Source organism: Mustela nivalis, assembly GCF_964662115.1.
Source record: "Mustela nivalis genome assembly, chromosome: X".
Taxonomy (NCBI): Eukaryota; Metazoa; Chordata; class Mammalia; order Carnivora; family Mustelidae; genus Mustela; species Mustela nivalis.
The window spans coordinates 109,917,101-109,938,465 of NC_139040.1; the positions used below are offsets into that span (position 1 = coordinate 109,917,101).

Below are 21,365 nucleotides of genomic sequence, written 5' to 3' on the forward strand. Positions count from 1 at the left end.
GCACAGTGATTCTAAAAGACATATACATAAACACACGATATTTTTACACTCAATGAGCCTGTACTATTTAGTTGGGTAAATAAAAGACAGATGTTAAAATATGCAGTAATCACATAGCCTAATCACTTCTGAACTCTCAGCACCTGGCACATAGTGGCTTCTTGATAAATGTGTTTTGTGAAGTTAATTATGCATACATACACACAGACACGTATGTATGTGGGTATGTATGAACATATGCACATATGCCATACTGTATTTGTTAAAAAGCCTGAAACCTTTAAAAAATACTCCTATGTTCTTTTGAGGTAGTTCACTGGAATGAGCAAAGGGAGACTCACTCACTGATACAATCCTCTATTACAAGAGCATTTGACAGAAGAAACTTGAAACAACTATAAGAAGTAAACACTGACTTTAGGAAGATGCTCTGTGTGAGAGAGCTACTACAAAAAGAGAGATTTAGCTCCAAAACCTAGACTTTTATGTCAGATGTACAGTGGGCAGGTCTAAAGCCAAACCACAAAACATAGATCATATTGAATCCTAAAAATGTATCTTTCCAGGAAGAATGCAGACTAGAAATGCAACATTAGCTATTATTTCCCAACAAAACTCTAATGAAAGTGACTAGAATCACCTTCTGCCTCTTGCTCTCTCCACTTATACAATCAGCCCCTAAGTTTTATCAGTTCTTTATTACACTAACAATCAAATTCATATCTTCATGTTGCTTAATGCTACTGCCTCAATTTATAACTTCCTGGCCTGGACTGTTGGCTTCATTTCCCACCCTCTGGTCTCAGAGCTCTTTCCAATCTACCTGGTCAGACTATTCCTGCTACCCACCTGCTTGAATTCCTTCCATTGTTCCCAAATAATATTCCTATTGTTTCTATGTCATACAAAGCCCTTTGTGATATGGCTCCTATCTATCTTTTCCCACCTTTACTCCTGACACACTCCCTCCTTTCATCCATGCTGTGTCCAGCTGTACATGTATTCCAGCCACATTAACTCTCTCATGTAAAAACCACTGTAGTGTACATCTGTGATAGACAGAGTGACCTTTCAAAGATTCCCACATCCCAATTCCCATAACCTGTGACTATGTAACCTAATATGGCAAAAGTGATCCTGCAGATGTAATTAAGAATCTTGAGATGGGGAGATTTTTCTAGATTAATTGTGTGGACTCTAACTGTAATCAAAAGGATTCTATCACAGAGAATCAGGAGCATGAGAAGCTGAGAAGGAGATGTCACAATGGAAGTAGAAGTGAAAGAGAGAGAGTTTGGAATATGTGTCATGGAATCTGAGTTTGGAAGGAGCCACAAAAGCCAAGGAGTGCAGATGGCTTTTAGAAGCTGGAGCATGCAAGGAATGAGATTCTCCCCTGGAGGCTCCTGCAAGAATGCAGCCCTGCTGACACCTTGATTTTAGGACTTCTGACCTCCAGAACTGTAAGATAATAAATCTGGATTGTTTAAGCCACAAAATCTGTGGTAATTTTCAAAGGAGCAATAGGAATAGCAATACACTATACTTGTATATATCATATCACTTATTTCTTTTGCAAGATTTTTAACATCAGAAACAGTATAGAGAGGGTTATTTGTTCATCTTTTTAATCCCTCAAAGAATCCAGTACAATTTTTTTGTTTATAGTATGCTCTGTGTGAAAGTATTTGCTAAATACGAAAGAATAACTAGAATGGACTAGTAAATATGAAACAACAATGCCTATAGTATTACCAATTCCAATGTTATGATAGATATATGGGTTTTATAATGTGAAAAAACATGCAGCTCATTGGGGAGGGTATGTGCTACTGTGAATTGTGTAAGACTGATTAATCACAGACCCCTGAAACAAATAATACATTATATGTTATTGAAAAAAGAAAAAAAAACATGCAGCTACCAAAATCAGCAGTCCATAGCAGTTTCTAAAACAATAATTAACAAAGCTATGGGGAAATGGTATAAACAATTTTCACAATACAGTTCATGGATATGGAAAACAAAGAATGAAGTGATCAAACCCAACAATGATAAATCTTTTCACCTTGTTTCTTTTACCAAAATTTCCTATCATTTAGTTTTTAAAATAACGAATCCAAAAGTCAAATCTCTACAGCCAAATATCTAAACATTTTAACCTCTTTTATAGCCAGGATAACTGATGTCAGTCAATGTTATTGCCCACATACTATAGTAGGAATTCAATAGATGTTTGTCAACAATTGTATACAGATCCTATTACTTTTGTCCATTGGGAAGATGAAGGAGCTTCCATGTGACATTAGGTCATATGCATAAAAGAAACTAACAAACGGGGACGCCTGGGTGGCTCAGTTGGTTAAGCGGCTGCCTTCGGCTCAGGTCATGATCCCAGCGTCCTAAGATAGAGTCCCACATCAGGCTCCTTGCTCAGCGGGGAGCCTGCTTCTCCCTCTGCCTCTGCTGCCACTCTGCCTGCCTGTGTGTTCTCTCTCTCTCTCTCTCTCTCTCTAGCAAATAAATAAATAAAATCTTAAAAAAAAGAAACAAATGAATACAGCTGTACACATTAAATGTAAGTACTCATAACTGCAAAGAGATGGAGATTATCTTCAAACTTTAAAAAGAGTGAGAAAGACTGTACATTAGTATTTGTGTATGTGTAATATATTCCTTTTGTTTGAAAAGTTATTTGTTAACAACTAAGTCTCTTGGAAAATTTTCCTTTTATAAAAAATGAGATATGGCCAACCAGGAATTTTCTTTCAATGTGAACTTCATTCTTCTAGAATAAGCAGATAAGAGCAATTGCTTTATTTGTATTTACAATTGTTTAATTGTATTAAGGAGAGCATGTGTGGTGATGAGTACTGGGTGTTATACACAACTAATGAATCACTGAACTACATCAAAAACTAATGGTATACTATATGCCGGCTAACTGAAAGTAATAAAAAATAATTAAAAATTAGTTAATTAGTTAATTAATTTAAAAAGAGCAATTGCTTTTTCAAGACAACTTTGCCTGGTAACTCACACTTTACATTTATTAGCTTGACCTTCCACCTCATGTTCCATGCCCAGTCCTCTAGGACATCAGGAAAATCTAAATAGTTTAGCACAGAGCCATCCTCCCATTTTCTTCATTTCTGCATTTCTACCAGCAGCTTTTATTTATATTAGTGAACTGAAAGATCTTTTTTGACTTTTTCCTCCTTTTATTGCCTAAATCATTACAGTGACAAGACCTTAATGGCAGCAGCATACTACAAGAAGGAATTTTTTAAATACTTTATGACACGCATGTACTTTTGTTTTTAGCTTGAACTTGATAATACAGGGCTACTAAATGACATGACTATATATTTGTAAAATAGAGTATTTTTTCTGTCTCTTTAAAAAACTCAGTGAAAAATTCTATTTTAAAATATACCCAAGAAAGAACAGAAATCTATACACTTTTTTTCCAAACCTACAGCAATATAATTGGGTAAAATAAAGACTTGGGAAATACTAAAAATCAATTAAAATAACATCGGAACAATAATTCATTAGAAGTTTTCTTTCCATGTTTATTTTTTCCTTTTTGTTTATTCCTGTATTTTCACCAACTCTGAAAAGCCACCAGATGGCATTGGAGAGTCCAACCAATTACTTGATGGAAAATATTTATAGGAAAAACTGGAAGAATCTTCTTTTCAAGTCAAAATTGTCCTTTTCTTCTGATGTAAATACATATTGAAGAAAAAAATAAATTAATCAGAGTATAGAAACCTTTTCTTATCAATGATAAAAATAATTACTCCTTATATGAATAAAAACTAAATGGGATAATCAAAGTAAAATGCCAGTGAAAGAACTTTACTGAATCCATGTAGCAATATTAATGGGGAAACATTTTAGTATAATTAGTAAAATATAAATGGTAATTGAAATAGTGTTTAGGATACCCACAAAAAGCTTATAGACAGACACTCTTTAAGGAAATGTTTATATATAACCCTCAGATTTTAAAACTTGGCAAAGTTATCCATTGTCATTGCCTTAAGGCAACATTTTCCATGCAAAGCAGCACTTTAGATATTTTAAGAGACTACAATTCTACAGAAGGAAATCTGCCATAAATAAGCCAAAATAGGCTAAAATACAGTTTAGTACTATGAACCGCCAAGCCTAATTTCACTTAGATATATCACTACCAGCAAAGAAAATACCTCATCTTTATTTAAGCATTGTAACTATGTACCATGTGCTTTTTTAACTAAAAACAATTTTTTTCTTAATTGAACCTTTGTTTTAAACTGATATCCTCCACCCTGCAGTATTAAGACAAACTGTGTAGCATCAAGTTAAATATAGCCATGGAGTATTCTGACTATAAACTCTGATCATCTAAATCTGTTTGATCAATTTGTAAATAAGTGCAATATGTTACAGAAGAAAAGGTATCATTTTATATACTGTGTATGTACTGAAGGTGTTCAATAAATGCTCGTGAAATGAATAAAAGAATAAACTTCGATTTCTAGTGATGATGATGTAACTCAAAATTTTTCATTTATGAAAAAGGAAACTGAGGTCTGAAAGGTTCAGGGACTTGTCCCAATCAACATAATGGGATTGGAATCCTAGTTTCTTAATTTCCACTTCTGTAAGTCTCGTAATACTTGCCCAAACTATCTAAACTATTAAGGAGGACGCATGTTGGGATGAGCACTGGGTGTTGTACGCAACTAAAGAATCATTGAATACTACAACAATAACTTATGATGTACTATATATGCTGGCTAACTGAACATTATAAAAAAAGACAAAAAACTACTTCTGGAAAAACAACTCAAAGCATGTGTTTTCAGTGTTCATCAATGTAGAAAAAAGTTGACATGTCACTATCAGTTATCTATAGAAATGGCTGCCAATTTATGATAGTCAACATGAGGCTTAAACATGACACATTTTGGGGAGGTGTTGTTCTTATTTTTATTTGTTACTCATACAATGATCCCTTATTCATTATATGAATATCCTGAGATAATTATCCTGAGATAATTTTTGAATACTGATTTTCTTATTTTTTTCAATTTTTAAATTTTTTATTATGTTCAGTTATCCACCTCTACAGTAAGTCAAACAGAGAAAGACAATTATCATATCATTTCGTTCATATGTCAAACATAAGCAATAGCATGTAGGACCATAAGGGAAGGTAGGGAAATCCAAAGGGGGAGAAATCAGAGAGGAAGGAAAACCATGAGAGACTATGGAACCTAGGAAACAACTTCAAGGTTTCAGAGGGGAAGGGGTGGGGTAAGGGGGTAGATGAGTATTAAGGAGGGCACGTGATGTGATGAACACTGGGTGTTATACTTAACCAATGAATACTGAACACTACATCAAAAACTAATAACCATGACACATTTCAATATCCTTGTAAGCAAGCTTTCCTATTTGTTTATATAAAATAAGAGAAAGAAAATTGAATCAGTATCACCCTACTTTCAGGAGATTAGTCTAAGCAAACATTTCAGATTTAGGTAAAAGAATTTTTGGTTGGAGAAATGTTATCCTTTCTACATACACATCTCATTATCATGGACAACCAAGAGTTTTACTTTTGTTTTACCTAAATAGAAAATAATAAAATAACTCCTAAGAATTGAGCAAACTATAAAAAACAAACAACACTTATAATATACTGATTATGTATAATATACACACAAACACAACTAAAAGCTGACAGTAGCTTTCAGATCTCAAGATCATCCTGAATTATTGAAGTGGACCCTAAATCTAATGACCAGTATCCTTACAAGAGAAAGGCAAAGGGAGATTAAAGATATAAAGGAGAAGGCCATGCAAAGATGCAGGCAGAGAGACTGGAACTATGCAGATACAAACCAAGGAATACCTGAAGCCACCAGAAGCTAGAAAAGACAAGGAAGAATTCTCCTAAAGAGTCTTTAGAGGGAATGTGGCCTTGCTGACACCTTGGTTTTGAACTTCTAGCTCCAGAACTGTGAGAGAATATATTTCTATTGTTTTAAATCCACCAGCTTGTGGTAATTTGTTATGGCAGCCACAGGAAATAGTGTAACTCCAAACCCATAAATCCATCAGCTCAATATTTTCAGTGATTGCCACAGCTCATATGCTCCAAACTGAACTCATTTCATTGTGTCTCCCAGGGGGGAAAGGAGGGAAGCCCCTCCTCCTAATTGGTGACACAATCAATATAACTTATTATCTCCAAACATTTACTTGTCCACATTTACGGTTTTCTAGAAATATGTTTCAGTCCAGCTGACTGCTTTTCAGGCTCATATTGAGTGTAGCTCAATATGATTTTTATCGAATCCCTGACTGATCACACTGGAACCCCAATACATTCTATCCTACCAGGAGTTTTATCTGTTCAAAACTGATCTGACCATGCCACTGACATGTGTGACCCTTTATAGCTTGACTCTGTGTGTGTCTTTTCTTTTCTGTAAAGGCAGCTTTACTGATGGGCTGCTACAAACACTTGTGTAGCACTACTACATATTTATCAAGGAGTTTCATCTTTATGGTATATAGAAGACACCCCAGTACGCAGGTCTGACAAATCTGAGGCCCAACCTCACAGACCAAGTTTACTACTAAAGGGATTTACAAAGTAATTAAATATTTCAGCCCAAATTTTTGTTATACAAAATAAGATCCAAAATCCCATGGCAAGGCATATGAAACTCTTCAAACTCTGTGCTCAATCTACTTTTTGGGCTTCATCTTAATCAGAAAGACTCCCCTGCTGTTTTATTTAAATAAGCGGTCCTTTTGAGTCTCTGTTCTTTGGAAACTTTTAATATGATTGATGACATCTAATCCTATTACAGAATTATACTCTCTACGCTTATTTTTCAAATGTCCATCTAATCATCAAACTCAATGGATTCTAACTTTAAAGTTGCTCTCCTTTCCTATTTTCATTGTTGTTACTTTGAGTCAGGAAATAATTTTTGTGTCAGGCAGTTTTGATTGAAAGAAACAGACTCATTTAAATTATCACCAAAAAAATGGTGGATATTTTTTAGAACATATTTGCAGGGTACAGATGAAACTTAAAAGTTATCAAGACCCAAAGCATCACTAGATTCTTTTCCTTCTTTCCTGTCTCCTTTTTTCTCTTCCCTGTTTTCTTTTCCCTTTTCCTCCTTCTGTCTCCCACCTCTTCTCCTTTTTTCATAGATAACAGATCACATGGTCCCCTTCAGGAAAAAATTTTCAACTTCTCCCATTCCTATCTAGTTTTTAACTGACCACCTATTCTCTAAACTCTAGTCCAAATGCAATAATAGATTTGACTAAGGTAATTATCAGTAATGGCAGACAGAATAACGCACTCACCTCCCCAAATATGTCTACATCATAATTCCTGGAACACATGACTTTGTTACATGACATGGCAAAAGGGACTTTGTGGATCTGATTAAATTAAGGATCTAGGGATGGGGAGATTTTTCTGGATTACCTATGCAGTTCCAGTGTAATTACAAGGTCCCTTAAAAGGGAAAGAGGAAGGCAGGGAAAGTCAGAGCCAGAGAAAGAGATGTGTATCATAAGCAGAAGTTGCAGTGATGGGGCACCATAAGCCATAATATGTAGGCAGCCAATGGAAGCACGAAAACAACCTGAAACAGATTTCCTAGAGGCTGCACAAAGAACACAATCCTACCAGTCTATTTCAGACATCTGACCTCCACAATCATAAGATGATAAATTTATGTTGCTTTAAGCCACTAACTTTTTTGCTTATTTGTGAAAGCAGCAATAGGATACTAACACAAAAGTGTCCCTAATTTCCAAGACACTTTCTGGATCATCTTCAAGCCTACAGTAGACTCATCATGGATCAGGCGCTCATCTGCTGGCCCCCCAGTGGTCACTTCTGTGTTATCTCTAGAATGAATATCAATTTCTTAATGTGACTTAAAATGTTCATCATGACTGGCTCCTCACTTCTGCACCTACTGATCATTTATCCCTTTACATATGTAAAAGGATATATATTTTATTATTCCTTTGATACAATACCACACTGATAGATTTTTTAACTTGGAGTATTCTTCTTCCATTTAAATCCTTTTTAACTTGCAAGACTCATCCACATGGACTTTTATCTTCTTCATGTAAATTCATGATGAAGCAGGCATCAATCTCCACAAATGACCTTAATCTACACCAACTCTATATAAAATCGTACTGAAAACTAAAGGTGAACAAGTGGTGAAATTTTTACATATATCAGATGATTATTTAAAAAAATATGCTGGATAATTTTGTCAGCGTTGTCCATTTGTTCATTAGACTTCGTCTAATTCATTATTTCAAATGAATACTAAAATTATTCTAGACCTAATTTCAAGATTTATTTTAAAAACAAGGACATAGAAGAGAGGAATTTTTTCCAAGAAAAAACAAAGTACTTTTTTTTTTCAAAAAGTAAAGAAACAAAGCCTCAGAAGTTTGCTCTTATAAGCTATCCCAAAGGAAAAACAGGAGAAATACTTCATACTTTTTTTACGTATTTGGCAAATTGGGAATAAACACATAGTACCATAATAAAAGGCAGATGCTGGGGACTAGATTGTTTCTTAATCATGTGGAATTAAGCTCACTGACTTTCTGGAATGTTCACGAGGCTGATACTCATAAATCACATTGGCATGAAATGGAAACACCCCACCAAACTTTCTCACTCCTGTTCAGTTAAATCTCAATTTCTTTACACAATAGCATAATTTATTTCTCTTAAAAAATGGAGATCCAGAAATAACAAAGATCAGAACCTAAATTGTATCTTTGGTGATTTAACTAACATTATCTTGTATAAATCATTTGGGCTTAGAGTTACAAGTCAACGAAAACCTCTTGAGAGATGACTTCCTTTTGCTGTCAGAAAGAACTGAATCTAAAACATTTTACATAAACAGGTGCCCACTGTTGTGTTCTAGAATAAAGAGAAGATAAACTTCCTGTTGTAAACCTTTTACTCTCTAATAGCTGACTGGTTTTAGTAGCTTTTACACATCCTAAATACCTTCTAGAATAAGATATACTCTTTGGTTTGTAGTACTATAGCCACCTACTATTCTCCATATGCTCTAAATAATTGTGAATACTTTTTTTTTTCTATACTGAAGTCAGTTGCTTACTTAATGTGTCTCAGTAATCATAAACTACACTACATCCTTTACCCAGTGATCTATATTGAGCAATACCATTAAAACCAAAATGCCTGCATAATGACAATACTTCTTTGAAGCAGAACTAAATATAGTAAAATTCCAATGCAATAATATTTAAAGAATCACTTTCCTTGCCTTCTGGAAGATTTTGAACTGCACTCCAAGCTCGTGAAGATACTCATGATTTGCAAAGGTTCATTGTCTTCATATAAACTCTTAGTATTTCTTAGATACTGCTTATTCTGAGTTTATATCTTTTGCTTCAACAGTCTCATATTATACATTATACTAATTTCTATTTAAGAAAAAAATGCTTTTCCTAAATGCCTATTTTACCTTTATTTTTCTAACACTTGTAGCATCCTCACTGATGTAATCCAACCTAAACTTTAAAGTCACGCATTCATACATTCATGTAATCATCATGGACTCCAGACTCTAAAACACGTATCATATGTGACACTGTGGAGGTTATAAGTATATATAAATCATGGCACTTGCACTCATCATCTTACGTTTTATAGATGATTATGAAAGCAAAGAGGAACAAAACAAAATACAAAACAACAACAACAACAACAACAACAAAAAGGTCTGGATCCCTTTCTGTTCCCAATTCTCTATATCCAGGTCCCTCTGGATTCAATTTATATTCCACAACCCCAACTCTTGGACCAAATCACAACTCATACTTTAGTTCCCAAACAATACTATGAAGATATAGTATTTCATGGACTTTAACCCTTCAAGCAAAGTAATAACAGTATTTTTGTAGTTAAAAAGAAGTTCTACAAATAAACAGTAGGGATATTCAAAATTGGTTCTTTTGTTTGCAGACAAATACTATACCCATACTTTGTACATAACAGTCTTTTAACAGTTTATATTATACCCCTGCTTCTGAATCATATTCTATATCCTCTTAGTCACACAAAATATAAAATATGTAATAGCCATTTTGAACAGAGTCCATGCTACACTCTTGAAATAACCTTTTGAAGACATGGTATTTCATGGACTTTAACCCTTCAAACAAAGTAATGACAGTATTTTTGTAGTTAAAAAGAAGTTCTACAAATACACAGTGGGAATATTCAAAATAGGTTGTTTTGTTTGCAGACAAATACACTAATTAAAAAAAGGACAAAGGGGTGGAAGGAGGAGAGAAAAAGAGGAGAAAGCAAGAGGAGGCAACAAAGAGAAGGAAAGGAAGAAATGAGAAAAGGGAAGAAAAAGGGAAGAGAGAAGGAGAGACAGACAGACAGACACACACACACACACACACACTCACTCACTCATTCACCCACCCACTCACACATACCAACGAGAACATTAAGGTAACCTTACTGGACTGGTGGAGATACAGACTCTCCAAGCAAGCATTTGCTTTACATGGGTTTTTGTACAGAATTCGACAAATGACAGCAACTCAAATATTTATTTACTGAATTGCTACAGTGCTTCATAAACTAGAGGAGAATGGGTATTACTGAAAATCTTTGCTTCTTTCTTCAAGTGCTGCTTATAAAAACTAAAAACAAGGTAGAAAATTGTTGCAAAAGAAAATCTATTGGGTACAAAGGCTAAAGATCTACTCCCAGTGATATTAAATGCCTTCATTCTAAATGTAGGCAAAACTTTAAAACATGACCTGAGACACTAGATTCAATCCTTGCTTGTTATAATCATATATGTGTGTGTATATATATACATATATATGTATATAGACACTAGATATATATATATATATATATACACACACATATATGATTATAACAAGGATTGAATCTAGTGTCTATATACATATATATGTATATATGTATATATACATATATATACACACACACACATACACACCCAAATGTGATATTTAAACCAAAATGTCATAAAACTCAATTTTTAATATTTCAACCAAGAATGTTATGATGACATAATTTCATTATACTTAATTTGTTCCTTAAATTCATAGCAATGGGGGTGTAAGGCAATGTGATAAAAATATTACATCTCCAGCCTGTTTATGAAGAGTTCCTATTGCTTTCAAATTAGTTCTGCTAGTAAGAAACAAATACCTACTTCTACATTTTTATGGAATGGCCATATGTGTTTATCTAAAGTCAATGTTATAAACAAGTTATGTGACATAAAGAATTCAGCATTCCTAATGTGTACTATAATCATGTTTAGTATGCTCTTAGTTATTAAAATATCTAGTTCTTGTTTTCTAGTAGTCACAGTGAATTAAAAATAGTATTTTAGCAAAAGACACATGAAAAACATTGGGTTTTAAATGATGTTTACTGTATTTTCAAAAACATATATAAAATTAAAAATAAAAAACAATTAAATGATAAGAACAAGGATAAATAGCCCTCTTGGTTAGTATGTGTAATCAAACATCAAAAACTGATTTTTATTCCCTGGCCTTGGTGCCTCTGGTTTCATAGGTTGGACTAGGCATGAAGACTGAGCCATTAATCTTTTAAGGAGAAGATGCCAAGTGCACTCCTCTTCTACTTGATCTATGGATATCAGTAATGATGCTCTTTAGTAAGCTACATATCTGTTCCTCTTGACAAAGGTGACATGGTAACAGGCATCAGCTGAAATGAGTGTCAGCTACGAAAGTATATGGGTAAAGTAATATTTATTCCTAAATTGCATGCTTAGTATTCAAAAATCATACAAACAGAATTTTATAGTTGGGTCTTAACACACATAGTGGGAGAAGCTATCTTAATTCACATCACACAGAAAAATAAATCAAACCTGCCACTTAATCTCAGTATCTGCCTTATTTATCATTTTTACATTATGATACCGAAAACACATTTGGCTTGGGAGATATTAAGTGGCTATGTGGCAACTACATTTGTTAATAGAGGAGAACAAAGTCTTAGAACTTCTGCCAAATGTAGAGCAGCATTTTATGACCACTCTCTTAAAATAATTCTATCATTAAAATAGAAAATTGATTTTGAGACAGGTCACTGAATTTTCTCAGGTCTCTGGAGCAGAAGGAGTTATGAATTTTCTAACTGTCCCAAATTTCTAGCATTGTTCCCTTGCTACTCAAACAAACAAAGTAAATCCCGATTTAATAGAAGTTTTTCCCCCAAATTACAATTTATATAGACTAGACTTGTCACCACTATTTGATGGTAGAAAAAAAGTCACATTTGCACTTTAATATACTAATCTTAAATCTGACATACACAAAAAGAACGAAAAAAATTTTATGTAACCAAGTGTCATAACCAGAAAAAATTAAGCTTTTTAAGATTGATTCAATATTTCTATTTTAATAGTTTCATTTTGTTTTAAAACTTGGACAGTTAAGTGTTTCCCTTCTATGCGGCCAGTATATCAAATATCCAAGTTAATTGCTTTTAATGTAAATTGCCATTGGAGAAAACAGCACTGTTGTAGAAATTACCAGCTTCCTTCACTACCTGCTCCCTCTTGTATCTACTGTAACTCCCATAGGTATGCTCAACTTTCTGTACAAGTGGCAGAAAAAGAAATAAAAACATCTGGTATTTGCCAGTAACCCATTGGAATTATGAAAGTCACCACATCATAATCTTGCTCTAGAATTTTCTCCATTTAAAAAAATCCACCAGGAGGAACATATGAAATAATGTGACAACAAAGAAACACTATTTTTCCCATTGTCTACAACCACATCAATGGCAGATACAACAGCTGTGCAATAACCAAAAAGTTCTAGAGCCAAGAGGCTCAATAAAATTCCTTTTATTCTCAATCTTACATCATCCCCTTGTCCATATATACACAAATATCCCTCGATTCCTCCCCAGACTTTCATCCAAAGGAGGAAGGGGGCTCATGAGAGCAGACTTGTTCTTTACTTCCCTTGCATGTGGACTTTTTCATAAGATAATCAATATGAGTTTGGAGCCTCTTAATCTAAGGGACTGAGAATGGTTGCTGTAGCCCCATCTAGGCCATTTCATTCCTTCTCCTTTCTGAATTCCAAAAATACTTTTGTTTATACAATTCTTAATAATCACAACACCTTGCAGCCTCTTACACATTAACTCTTCGTTTTCCCACTGTCTCTCTAGAACTAATATACAACACATTCTAGTTCTTGCAACTAAACACATTTCTTCCTCCATTATACTCAAAAACTATAGCTTCAAAAATTCTGTAACCCCACATAAAATGTGAGTGTGGCAAGTCACTTGTCACTTATTAGACAAAATGAAACTTCATACTGGTAACAGTATTTATTCAATAGCCTCATATATTTCACTCACTCTAAGTAGCAACAGTCAACTGAAAACCAAGATGTCTTATAACACAAAGTTGTCCATAAATTTCAACGCTATTCTGTTTAGCAGCTCCTTTCCTATTGCCATTCTACTTTACCTCTGTACTTTTCTACTAACATGTTAGGATGTTTCCCCCATGACATTTTTTATTTAATAACTCTGGTGCTTTCTTTAAATACCTGCAAAATAATCTAGCAAATCAGCTGAAGTACAACCCTAAAAAGAATCTGCCCAAAGCATAGCTGATATTGTTAACAGTAAAGTTAACATGAAAATAAGTCACAATATTTCCATGCAAAAGTTAAAATGACACTCTTCATAAACAAATATTGAAAATCATATTATAAAATAAATAAAAGTACAAGCTTTTGGTTTTAAATCCCTTCAAATTCATAGTAATTGATTATATAAGCTACATTTTTTCAACCTATTCCCGTCTTTCTAATTCCCTGTGAATAATCTCCATTCATTTAAAAATGTGTCTGCAATACTTCCACAACATGGGCCCCCATTAATTATCAATCTCTCCACAAATGGCACATGTGTAAATGTAGCACCATCACTTCAAGCCATAAAAGGAGAATAAAGAAAGATACACTGCTTACCAGAGCCTCTTTTGGTCACAACCTTCAAACTCTGAGTAAAAGTAGCATATAAGAGAATCAAGTGTGGAATCGGAGCTTTCATCTTCCAGCTTTTAAAGGCTGTTCCCTAAAGCAAAGATAAAAAAGAAAAACATATATTTTAAAATATATAGCAATATGTTAAGATTTTTATTCAACTTTTGATCGTGCACACAATTGGGGCAGTGGGGATCACAAGAGCAAAGAATGTGAACAGAATCTGTATGTTTTCCTATATATGTGGTTGCTAAGCAAAATCCAAACAGGTAGTGCCAAAATTATGTCTCCATGGGGCCCCCAACTTGTTTTAAAATCTTAAGATCATTTAAACATTTTTCATTTCTCTTTAGAGTACTTAACTGCATTTAAGTAAGTAGAAACAATCCCTTTAAAAAGACTATTTCACTAACAATTGATTTTTAATATAAATTACCAAACACTGACATATTTAATGTTCCATGTTACAATAGAATATGATTTTATAATGTATAATTCTTTCCCATCAAAAAGAAATAAATTTCTGTCTGTAAAGATTTAATTATAATTTTATAATTCTCTTTCAAAAATCTCTAAAAGATACTTCAAGAGAATTTTAAGACTGTCTCTATTGAAAATAAGTACGCTGTCTCTGATAGCTACAGAAAGATATATCATTTCTTCCTTTTACAAGGCTCTCAGGGGGATACTAGAAGGGAAATTAGCCTGGTGTTTAGATTTCAAAAGGGAGATAAATTTCATTTGAAATTAACTAAAATGAAACACTGTATTTCTTGGAAAATCACCCCTCTTTTATTTTTGTGTAACACTGAGATATTAGAGGTAAAAGACTGAATTTCAAAAAGTAGCAAGTCAGAACACAGTTCAAATATATTGTCAATCCATGACAGCACAAGTTTCTTTCCAAGACAGTTGAGGACTGATCATATTCAACTTTCAATTGCTATGACTTTATTAAAAATGAGGAAGCTGAAATGGTAGTTTGACAGTCACATATTTTGCTCTCCTATTGCTGCAGATACCTCTGAATATTTTTTTCACCTCTGAATATTTCTAAATGATTAATTCATTTGCATTAATAAAAGTCTGTTAAGACACATTTTAATTCAGAAGACAAAAATCACTATCTATTCACTTGCAGTAAAGTGATACCATCATCACTTTAGTCAGAAAGTCAGTGAATTTTTAAACTAAGCACTGTAAATAAGCTATTTTAACTCTAGCTCCTTTAAATGACGATAGCCTGTTTCAGTTTTCTAACCAAGGACCTTGAGTTCACATAAAGACATAAATGAAACCTAGCCTGAAAAACCAACTCATCAAACATATCTGACGAACTGCCACATTACCGTGCAAGCCTGAGTCATGGATCCTAAAACCTGAATCCCATTTCCCAGCCACTGCACCAACTAGAGCTGCAGGAAATCTTCAAGTTGGTATCTTCAGCCTTCAGGTTAGCCATGAGAATCAGTTCCTCTCTCAGGGTGAGTTTAATCAGCATTACCCAAGAAACTCCAGGATTCAACTATACACTGCAGGACCTTCCAGCTTAACTATCTTATTACTTTACTCTTGTTCAAAATACTACTTCATCAGTCATTTCGTTTCTATTTTTGCACACAAGCTAGTCTACAATTTTATTTCTTAAAACTAAATTGATTTGGAAAGCAGCAATTTGGTAACATCTAGATCTTTAATTGAGCCTCTTGAAATGCTGTGTATTAGGGAAGAAATATATGGCATATCACAGATTCAACATTTTGATCAACCTACAATAATCTTTACAAACCTCTTTGATATAATTTATTATACTTTATCTTGAAAGACAGATCAAAGGTATCTACTCATAAACATCAAAGCTTTACTATACTTGTTGCATAATTAAAATCCTTACCCACAAATCCCAATACCAACTATATATAAATATAGTGATGTTCTTTGTACATTCTTATTGTCACATGATGGCTCATCGTATCAATGACTTAATTTCCAGTAGCTTCAAATTATGGATGGACGGACCTGAAATTATCTGCCTGTATCCTGTTAATACCATCACCATGTAACTTCATGTAAACCACTATACACCTTAAAGAGAATGAGCGTATTACAGTGGTTTTGGGCAATCAGTCTAGGTTCTTATCCTACTTTCACCACCTATTAGCTATATCATTTTGGGCAAATAACCTCTCTGTGACTAGCTTCTTCATTTGAAAAATAGGTATCATTACAGTATATAGCATAGTACCTAGAAGAGGTAGACAACAAAGTCAATAAATGAAAGCTGCTATTGTTACTGTTTACGCTACAGTTGATGCTGTTGCCATTATTGTTAACACTATCATAGATACAACTTACATCCTCTCATCTGAGAAACTTTCTATATATACCAGCTTTCTTTACAGCCTACCTCAAGCTATTAGCTTATCTCTTTAATTTTATGTCTTTCTATCTTCCTAGACTTGAGGTCCCATCAGGGTGAACATGTTTTATTCATCTTTTTATTTCCAATGCTCAGTAAATTTTAGCTGAAAAAGTGAATGTATGACAGATTGAATGTGGCTACTATTACATGAAGTTGAATTCTGGCGTTCAAACTCATCATTTGGTAAAGACTTATTAAACATATAGTAGTTACAAGATGCTATGCTATGGTGTAGTGGAGACACAAAGACAATGCAATGCACTCTAATAAAGAAGGCTCATAGACCAATAAAGGAAACAAATGCTTACCTACTTAATTAGACTGGCCCTATTGCCATATGGTGAGTATAATGTGCTGAGGGAATAGAGAGAGAAATCTATTAATTCTGCTTCAGGTTGGTCTGGCAGAGTCACAGCAAAGAGCTTTCAGAGGAAGAAGCATAGTTAGGTCATAAAGGAAAGTTTTGTTGTTGTTGTTGTTGTTGTTTTTTTAAGGTAAAGAGACTTCTAGGTCTAGGATAAAGTATAACGGAATTGTCACTCTGGTAGACAGAATAATGCCCACCCACAAACACATTCACATCCTGGGACTAGTGAACATGTTACCTTGTATGTCAAAGGAATTTTGAAGATGTAATTCAATTAAGGATTTTGCGACGGGAGATTATGACTCAAGTAAGCACAATGCAATAAAAATCATCCTTATAAAAGGGCAGTGAAAGAATGATATTCACAGAGATAGAATATAAGGATGGAGGCAAAGGTCAGAGATTGGAGTGATACATGCTAAACATGGAGGAAGAGGACATGTGCCAAGGAATGAAAATGAAAAGGCAAGAAAGCAGATTCTCCCCTAGATCTTCCAGAAAATATGCAGTCATACCAACACTTTGATTTTAACCAGGTGAGTCCAACGCAGTTTGAACTCCTAACCACCATAACTAAAACATCAAAAATTGAGTTATTTTAAACTACTTAATTTATGGTAATTTGTTACAGGAGCAAAATGGAACTAATACAGAAAGGATGTGAAATGGCAGGGTCTAGTAACAAAGTATAAATAAACCAAATAAACCACTGGTTGAGAACTGTAGTGACAGAAATAAAAGATGTCAGGGGTACCTACGTGGCTCAGTGGGTTGAGCATCTGACTCTTAACTTCAGCTCAGGTCATGACCTCAAGATCATGAGATCAAGTACCACTTCAGGCTTGGCACTGGGTGGAGAGCCTACTTGGGATTCTCTCCCCCTAGCCCTTTGCACTTCCCCCACCCCTGCTCTTGCATGCATGCACACATACTCTCTAAAAAAATAAAAAATAAAAAACATGAAAATATTTTAAAAAATACAAATGTCAATGTGAGATTGTTAACAGCAAGCTATGCTAGATAAGAATCTGGGACTTTTCCCTCATGTTCCCTACGATGTTTTTTACTCGCATAGTGTAACTATGTCTAACTTCATCCAAGAATATTTCATGCAGCTTCACTTTCTTAACCTCTTTATCATGAAAAGATTATGTATACTGACTGTTTCTTCAGAGAACACATGATGACTCACTTGAAATTCTGACCTATCCCCATTGCACACAATCCTAAGAATTCTATGCAGTATAGACAACAAAGAACCAATGGATGCTTGAAAGTGAAAAATCTGCTTTAGAAAGCATAGTCTGAAGGTGGAAGAAACTAGTTAGCAGGCAGTAGTATAGGAAGATGAAGAGGAAGGTTGGCCATAATGCAATAGAGGTGAATGCTGAAAAAAAACCAGAATGTATTTGGGAATAACGAGAGTTCAGGGATATTAAAGGAAGTGGTATTAAAAAGCAAGCTTTGAAAGTGGATCTGAGGCATTTATTTTGAACCACTAGGTCTATTATGACCCTATTTACCAATATATAGAAACAGAAAGACATTTTACACACTGAGGATGGAGAAGTAAATGAAATTATATTTAAGGCACATCAATTTTAAACAGCCCATGGAATCTCCTACTAGAATGGTCTTGCAGATAAATTAAAAATGTTAACCAGAAGCTCAGTGTAAAGATGGAAAATGATAATATTGTAATTTTAGCTGAAGTTTAAAAAACATGGATTATAATAAATGGGAAGAAAGCACAGAAAAAAAAGAGGAGAAGGCTTACATTTTCACCTCTGGAGCCTACAAATGTTTATGAGACAGCAAAGGTAATCAAAGGGAGAAGAAAGGGAAAAAAATCAGACAGTAAGGGATATCTTACATACAGTAAGGGTAAAAAGAGACAAACCTAGCTTTAGATTTAAGATACTGCCAGTGATACCAGTTACTCATTTGATTAAACAAATGGGAGCATAATCAGAGAATTTAATGAGGAAAATAAGCTTCATTTGCATGTTTCTAAATGGTAGGACAGGTGTCCAAGTTCAGAATAGAGAATCTGAGGGATAACTATAGTTGAGAATGAAGAAGATCCGAACTTACATGTAAACTGAAGCCAAGAGAAGCAGACCCAGAGAAAGGAGGTAAATCTAGAAAAGAGAGAGATTAGTATGGACAAGTTGGGACACCTTTTACAAGCAGAAGAAAAAAAAAGTATGCAGGATGAATACAAAGTCCAGTTTGGAAGTAAAATGGAAGGAAGTAGCACTGGTTTGTTTTATTCCACTTTCATTGAAAAGCATACAGAACTGGTTTTAGAATGAGAATGAAGTGCATTTAGAGTCTTACTGTAGGTTAGGCTTAGCAAGCAACTTCATCTCTTTAAGTCCCAGTTTTCTCATCTCCGAAACGTGGACATGAGTATGTGAGATATTTATTTTAGCTTATTTCATTCTTGACATACTATTCCCAAATAGTGAGGTAGCAAATTCCTACTTAAAATTTTTAAAACCTTTAAATAATTGCCTTTATAGTACCTATCACAATGTTTAACAATGACATTTCACTATATATATTTTAAAATGCTAACTCTCTTCCTGTCTCCTTTCTTTCCACCCTTGCCTGGTATATAAAAATTTTGCTAAAAAATGGTCCATTTTAGTCCTTAAAGTTTTTATGTAGCTAAACTCATTTCCACTCTAATAAAGAACAACATTTGAGGTATCCATTTGTGCATGTCATGAAGTATTTTACCAGGCACAATTTACATAAAGCAATTCATATTAAAACAGTGGTATATATATTCTCTATGGAGATGATAAACACAGGGATTTAAAAAAAATTTATTGTGTTGGGTTAGTCTCCTTATAATACATCATTAGTTTTTGATGTAGTATTCCAACATTCATTGCTTACATATAACACCCAGTGCTCCATGCAATACATGCCTTCCTTACACAACCAGGCTCACCCATCTCCCCACTCCACCCCCTTCTAAAACCCTCCGTTTGTTTCTTGGAGTCCACAGCCTCTGATGGTTCGTATCTCACTCTGATTCTGCCCCTTCTCTTTTCCATTCCTTCTCCTAATATCCTCCATGTTATTCCTTAGGTTCCACAAGTAAGTGAAAGTATATGATAATTGACTCTCTGCTTAACTTATTTCACTCAGCATAATCTCCTCTAGTCCCACCATGTTGATGTAAAAGTTCTTTCTGATAGTGGAGTAATAATCCATTGTATATATGAACCACATCTTCTTTATCTATTCATCTGTTGAGGGGCATCTTGGCTCTTTCCACAGTTTCACTATTGTGCACATTGCAGCTATGAACATTGGGTTGCATATGGCCCTTCTTTTCACTACATCTGTATCTTTGGGGTAAATAACCAGTAGTGCAATTGCTGGGTCATGGTGTAACTCTATTTTTAATTTTTTGAGGAATCTCCACACTGATTTCCAAAGTGGCTGCACCAACTTGCATTCCTTCCAACAGTGTAAAAGGATTCCCCTTTCTTCCACATCCTCTCCAACATTTGTTGTTTCCTGCAGTGTTAATCTTTGTGATTCTATCTGGTGTAAGGTGGTATCTCAGTGTGGTTTTGATTTGAATTTCCCTGATGACTACCTAATGATGATGAACATTTTTTCATGTCTGCTAGCCATTTGTATGTTTTCATTGGAGGAGTGTCTCTTCATGTCTTCTGTCCATTTTTGACTGGATTATGGTTTTGGGGTGTTGAATTTAAGAAGTTCTTTATAGATCTTCGATATCAGCCCTTTGTCTGTAGTGTCATTTGCGAATATCTTCTCCCATTCCATGGATTGCCTCTTTGTTTTGTTGACTGTTGCCTTTGCTGTGCAGATAATTTTTTATCTTGATGAAGTCCTAAAAGTTCATTTTCACTTTTGTTTCCCTTGCCTTTGGAGATATGTCCTGAAAGAACTGGCTGTGGCCAATGCTGAAGAGGTTACTGCCTATGTTCTCTTTAGGATTTTCATAAATTCCTGCCTCATATTGAGGCCATTCATCCATTTTGAGTTTATCTTAGCATATGGTGTAAGAGAATGGTCAAATTTCGTTCTTCTATACATAACTGTCCAATTTTCCCAGCACCATTTATTGAAGAGACTATCTTTTTTCCACTGTATATTTTGTTCCTGCTTTGTCGAAGATTATTTGCCATAGAGTTGTGGGTCCATATCTGGGCTCTCTACCCTGTTCCATTGGTCTATGTTTCTGTTTTTGTGCCACTACCATGCTGTCTTGGTGATCACAGCTTTGTAATAAAGTTTGAAATCAGGCAACGTGGTGCCCTCAGCTTTTTCTTTTTCAACATTTCCTTAGCAATTCATGGTCTTTTGGTTCTATACAAATTTTAGGATTACTTGTTTCAGCACTTTGGAAACCGCCAATGGTATTTTGATCAGGATGGT

At 34.4% G+C, this 21,365-nt stretch overlaps 1 protein-coding gene across 1 annotated transcript in view; it reads right to left on the reverse strand.

Moving 5' to 3' along the window:
- IL1RAPL1 (interleukin 1 receptor accessory protein like 1) overlaps positions 1 to 21,365 on the reverse strand; it is a 1,316,605-nt gene that overhangs the window by 1,268,008 nt on the left and 27,232 nt on the right. Inside the window, exon 2 of the mRNA XM_082716862.1 lies at positions 14,134 to 14,239. Coding sequence (XP_082572988.1) covers positions 14,134 to 14,215 — 82 coding nt within the window. The 5' untranslated portion in view covers positions 14,216 to 14,239. The remainder of the gene's footprint in view (positions 1 to 14,133; positions 14,240 to 21,365) is intronic.